General features: G+C 39.5%; 1 protein-coding gene across 1 annotated transcript; it reads right to left on the bottom strand.

Moving 5' to 3' along the window:
* Positions 1 to 1,915: 1,915 nt before the first annotated feature.
* LOC143848703 (uncharacterized) lies at positions 1,916 to 5,618 on the bottom strand. Its single transcript, XM_077357699.1, has 5 exons — positions 5,100 to 5,618; positions 3,898 to 4,045; positions 3,578 to 3,798; positions 3,303 to 3,479; positions 1,916 to 2,365 (listed from the first exon to the last, which is right to left on the bottom strand). The coding sequence occupies exons 1-5, from the start codon at positions 5,286 to 5,288 to the stop codon at positions 2,279 to 2,281; spliced, it is 822 nt and encodes a 273-aa protein (XP_077213814.1). The 5' UTR covers positions 5,289 to 5,618; the 3' UTR covers positions 1,916 to 2,278.
* Between the last annotated feature and the right edge of the window lie 467 nt (positions 5,619 to 6,085).

The raw sequence follows: 6,085 nt of genomic DNA, 5'->3' as shown, positions 1-6,085 counted from the left end.
CACTTATTACTCCTTCCGTCACTTTGGCTGCTTTTTCGAACCCAAGGAATAGGGCTGGCAACGGGGCGGGGCGGGGCCGGATGTTGGGGTCCCCTACCCCTTCCCCTTTGCGGGGAATTTCCCCCCTCCCCTTCCCCACCCCTCTGCGGGGATGGTGGGGAATCCCCTTCCCCTCCCCGCATCCTTCGGGGACAAAATCCCCGCCCCGCCCCGCCCCGCCCTACTCCAACATCACCCCCTCTTTAGTCATTGATACACTGATGATGGGTGTCCCTAATCAACTTGATGCAATTTCAATATATAAAAATGTTATAAACTAACATACTTGTAGACGAAGGAGATATATTTCTTACTCTTCAGAAGATAGCAAAATCCCTTGAAGTACTGACTTGACTCTTGAGTGCCCTCGCAGCAGTCGCACCAACAGGCGTTATAAACCCAAATAGATGCCTGAGCAATGTTCAGAGGCTTGGGAATCACCAAAATGCAAAAAGTGAACTGTGTCCCTAACTTGAGCAATGTTTCTTTCGTGGGAAAGAATTAAGGAAACCCTAAGTCCCTAACCAAAATAAAAATGCAATATTATTTTATTATTTTATTTTTGCCACCGATGTTGGCACTACGATTTTTTGATAATGGCATACACTCAACTTGTCTTTATTATTTCAACATCTGTCAAAAGGTTATTATAGTTCCCAAAATGCTCTCAGAAGCTAATTAAAAGGAAAAGACAAGCTAAGTTTATGTTTGGGGAAATCTTGTAGCCGATCCACAGAGTTTCTAGTAGTTTTCCTAAAAAAAAAAATACTTAAAAATATACAAAAAAATGGCATTGATTAACGGGGCGAGCGGGGCTGGGCGGGGAGGGGACAACTACATCCCCTTCCCCTTCCCCTCCTCGCACCGGGGAATTTTTAAATTCCCCTTCCCCTTCCCCTATCAAATCGGGGAATCCCCGCCCCAACTCTTTTTCGGGTGAAATTGCCAGCCCTACCAAGGAAACACCCGAATGATCTGGAAATACGCCGTTTAAATTCTAGGAAGTCCCTGAAAACCCATTTTCTTTTAAATTAACCCAATCTTTTTAAAATAAAAAACTCAATTAGGTATTTTATCAGCCCTCCCCTGTAATTCCTTCAAGCATATTGAAACTGCTCTAGCCTAAGCCGCAGGGTGCAACTCTGGTTGAGTTTTTGGATTCAGGTTAGACATTTCATCATAAAACCGGGTCAGGGTCGGGTTAATTGCTGAAGAATGTGATGGTTCAGGTGTTGAATGAAGCTGAGAAAACTTTATGGTATTGTTTGACGAAAGTGATGGTTTAGGTTTTGAACGAGGGAAAAGCCTTATGGCGTCATTTGACGGTAATGTAATCTTCGTTCTTCGTTCTGCTAGGTTTCTCTCAGGTGAGAATGAGTGGTGGATGAAATATATGTAAGTGAAGAGGAGACAACAATTAGATGGGTTTGTTGGAGAAGAGTGAGAAATTGATGAAATTGAGGTTTTTTGAGAGAATGAGAAACAAGAATCAAATGGGAATTTAAGAGCGTGTTCTTCAATGCTTGTGGCAAAGGAGACTATTCCCAGACTTTTTCAATCTTTCCATTCCCTGGATTGGATAGAGGGCTGCAGCTCTCATGTTTAATGTTAGAGAACATGCAGTGAGGTGCTGTTCAGTAGTCCTTGTACAGAAAGAATCAAATGAGGGTGTAGTTATCAAAGCAACAAGCCCTCCTCCCTTTTTCCCTTCCCATTCTTACTCAGCAAGCTTCGAAGCTTATGCAAAAGCAGGTTTTCACAGAGAGAGAGAGAGAGAGAGAGAGAGAGAGAGAGAGAGAGTAACTTTCCTCCCAATGATATATATACCATTAGGTTGACAGCATCCCTTGCGAAATGAGGGTTACACATGCATCACTTATCAAATTGGAATGCAAAATATTATATAAGAATAGAATAACTTCCATTTCAACAAAAAAACAGAGAGAGAGAGAGAGAATAACTTTCCTCCCAACTAATCCTTTCTTTCCCAAGTAAAAATTTCTCACAAACAAATACAACAAATCACTCACCGGCCAGACACAACACCCATCTCAGTCGTGTGAATTTAACTCAGAAAGAACAAAAACCCATCAACAAGAAAATATGGCAACAACAAAACAAAACAAGATATATCTTCTCCACAATTCCTCCTTACATAGAATGCCGCTGATCTGGGTAATTGTTGGCCTAACAGTGGCGATATCCATGCGACACCAAAATTGGAGGAAACATAATATTCTTACAATACATCGGGGTGAAAATGGCCTGGAATGGAGCTACGATTCTGCGCCCTCTGGAGATGGAGCTTCAATATGTAGTTGTTCACCTGCACCATCAATATCACACAAGTTCATTCAAAAAAAAAATATTAAAGGATAAGTTGGACAAGGTAAGAAAACATGAGAAAGTCAATTAAAACCATATGCAGCACCTAGCTATGGTTTCATATCGAAAAGGCAATCAACAGCCAATCAGAATAGTGTTTAGCAAGATGAGTGACATTATCAAAACCCTATGCACTCTGCACAAATGTTGTAAGTCAGCTTTCTGATAGATTCTCCGTGTCATATGAAAGAGTAGAACAAGCAAATTTAGAGAAAAGATAATGAAGCATAAATTTCTTTCACTAACTCTTTGGTGCCATACAAAAGTTTCTTTCACTTGACTCGGATTACATAAATTTTAAGAGGTCTAATGTTTTGCAATCTTAATAAAATATTCCATGGAATATTTGCGGGGCCAGTTGGTGAGAACGGTGGAAGAGGGGGAAACCTGAGAGGGTGGCAGTCAGGGCAGCCTGATAAGCTCCTAGAAATCAGGAAAAAAAAAATTCAAAAAAGTTACTTTTTTTTACTATTTTCAAGGATTTATTATGCTCTCTCCACTCCATCCAACTCAAGTCTCTCCCTCTCCCTCCTCTACCCCTCACACAATTGGGCCTAGGAATACTCCATGGAATTTTTTTTTTTGAAAATTGACAAATATATTCATACCAGGAAAAGTACAATGGGGACCAGTAGTCCCACCAGAAGTACATAGAATGAATTGCCCAGGAGCATTCTCCTTGGCCCAAAAATCATTACCCCTTACATTACCCAGTAGCCTCAATTGAATCGAATCCAGCAAAACGTGCCATGGAATAATTTCCCATGGTGGCCAAACATGGCCCCAGAGTATGATGACAAGGGCAGAAAGCAATAACAAGAACCCAAAAATTATCTAAGCAACTAGCATAAATCAAGAAAATAAGTGGTATTATTTACCTCCAAAGTCCTCACTTGTTCTTGGTACTGGCTAAGAACATGCTTCAGCTGTTGTACTTCCCTCACCTTCTCCTCTTGCTCTGAATTACGCTCATGCTGAATGGTTACAGCTCTTTTCAGGATTTGGTTGTCCCTTAATAAATTTTGCAGGTGCTCTTTCAGGGAGGCCATTTCCCTCTGCATATAAAATTTGGCATAATCAAGGTAATACCTTTCAATAAGATAGAAAAAACCGACATCCAGCCACATTAATTAAACAAAAGAATTCAAATTACCTCCCCCAATTCCCTGGAATGAGCAACAACACTTTGTTCGAAAGTCTCTAAGATCCTTGTAGCACGACCTCGGGCATCATCCAGATCCGATGCATTCATCATTTCTTGTACAAATATATCCACCCATGGCGACCCATATATCGGAATCCTAGTTTCAAAATTTGTATTATCATTCTGTAAATCTTCAATCTTCTTCACAGATGTCAGAGTATTTTCACAATCTGGCATGTCGTGTGTCAGACGTTAGTATGAACACTTCTAAATAACACGAGAAAGAGAAAATATTCGTACTATACAATATATGGCATCCATTTTCTGACCTTGAAAAGCATTTGCGCTTGCAATGACCATAGAATCAAGGTTCAATGATACACTTTTTGCTGAAGCATCACCCAGGGAAGGAGTATGGAGACTTTCAATGGCATCCTCAATCTTGTGATTATGTGAATTTAGAACTGTTTCCACCAACTAAGCAGTAAATGAAAAAGAGTCAATTAGATTGTTTAACTCCAACATAGCTTAGAAGGTTATTTCTGAAATTTATGAAACTTTTTCTCAGAGAGAATAGTATAACTCAAATTTTGTAAGAGACCATGCAACAATCTAGGAAAAAATGGCTAATGCACAAAATCACCATAATTACAGGCACCAAAATTACCATTCATACATTTATAATTCCATACCACTTCAATAAATCGATGCAAACGCATATAGCACATTGATAGAGGGCAACATGAGCAAGTTAACTTGGGAAATTTGTGATTGACATTTTTCGTGAAGTTCCCACAGGTAGTAGCAGCATCTGCAATACGGAGTAACTACTCCCTTAAAAAGATAATATTAGGATGCCTGATGCAAGACCTATTAACTAAAGGTCTCTCAGCTACATGGAACCAGAAAGGTAAAAGTCTACAATGATGGGAAGAAGGAACATGTTTCACAAGGCAGCTCAAAATACTCTGCTACTTTTGCTGCTACACAACACAGAAAAACATTGGATAAATGTATAATTTGTGGGTAAGTTGGGAGTGAACCCAAAACCTCTAAGACAGAAACTAGCACAACAAAGCACACCCTCTATATTGTTTATGACTCAAGTCCATTGCAATGGCATCTGGGATCAAACCCAAGCATACATTTTGCCAATGAAAATACCTTCACTTTCTGGATTCAAGAAGATAGTAGTGAGTGACATTTATCAATCAATAACAGATTGTAATACCGATTGTGAGTCCAAAACTTTGGACTCAAATTTACATCTAGGCCCTGTTCGTTTAAGATTATGATAACAGATTGTAAGTCCAAAACCAATTGTTGGACTCAAAATTAAATTGTCATAATCTTAAACGAACAAGGCCTTAATTTTGAGGTCCAATAATCAGTTTTGCACTCATAATCGGATCTCAAAACCCAAAACATACACGGCCTTAAGAAGCTTAGAGATTAACAAACTTATACTGAGTCAAACCGGATCTAGGCTTGAAATTCAAAACAGAGAAATCCAATGTTGGAACATTCATACCTCCCGATCCATGGACGGGAACATCCGGAGTAGAATCGAGACCTTGTCTTCGGATCCGAACCCAAAATCCGAATTCCGGTTCGGCGAACCAAACCTCAAACACCGAGATCTCTTTGCAGACGAGGATGGACCCGAAGATCCGAAGATTTCTTCGAATCCTATTCGCTTCCCACAAACCCCTGCAGACATGACCTTAGCTTACACAGAAAAAAAAAAAAAAAAAAACCAAAAACCAAACCCTAGGGTTTGATTGGGAATTCTAGATGTAGATTTTAAGTTTCCGATTTCAGAATTCCCAAAAATCTTAGACTTTTCTCAGAAAAATAAACAAAGAGAATTCATCTTTTTTATTTTTCTATCTAAAACCCTAGGGTTTGTTTGTAGGGTAATCCGAAGGGGTGTTAGATGAAATATGCAGGAGGGTGATGAAAGTAAACGTTTATCTTTATTTTCTTTTTTTTCATTTTTATATTTGTAAAAGAAGGAGGAGAAAAGGCAAAAACCAGCCTTTGGCCTTCTTTTGCTGGTTGGTAGGTAACTACAAGGACAGAGATGCTGTCAGCGGCGGTTTTTCTTTTTTCATATTGTTTTCTTATTTTTTTAAGGCGATGATAAATTCGCACCCACTGTAGGATAATTCGGGCCACCTTAAATTAGCTTATGTGGCAGACTTTAACGATATTTGACGCCGATTCACGTTAGAGGGTGCGAATTTATAATCATGTATAATGTATTCTCAATCAACTATTAGGATAGACTATAGAGGCGCACTGATTTTGTTTTAATGGTAGGATAGAGGTGCATTGATCAACGGCCACAATCTAATGATTAAGAAAAACTTTGAGCGATGGTCCCACATACAAAGTCCTCTAATCGGATGGTTAGGATTGAGCAAGTAGAGTGACTTTTTTAGAGTGGCATATACAGAGTGGGGCCTATGACAACGAGGATCTAATTAATGTTGACATCATATGGGGGGTTACGTT

Source organism: Tasmannia lanceolata, unplaced genomic scaffold, assembly GCF_043159265.1.
Source record: "Tasmannia lanceolata isolate RefF3 unplaced genomic scaffold, GAP_Taslan_0.1 ptg000016l, whole genome shotgun sequence".
Taxonomy (NCBI): domain Eukaryota; kingdom Viridiplantae; phylum Streptophyta; class Magnoliopsida; order Canellales; family Winteraceae; genus Tasmannia; species Tasmannia lanceolata.
Note: the sequence above shows the minus strand (reverse complement) of the source record. Positions and strands in the feature narration are given on the sequence as shown.

Bases quoted from the DNA above. Each gene is read 5' to 3' on its own strand.
- LOC143848703 (XM_077357699.1), bottom strand. From the start codon at position 5,288: ATGTCTGCAGGGGTTTGTGGGAAGCGAATAGGATTCGAAGAAATCTTC. The intron at 3,480-3,577 runs GTAATTTGAATT...TTTTATATGCAG, and splicing joins ATTCCAGGGAATTGGGGGAG to AGGGAAATGGCCTCCCTGAA. The intron at 2,366-3,302 runs GTAAATAATACC...TTGATGGTGCAG, and splicing joins AACAAGTGAGGACTTTGGAG to GTGAACAACTACATATTGAA.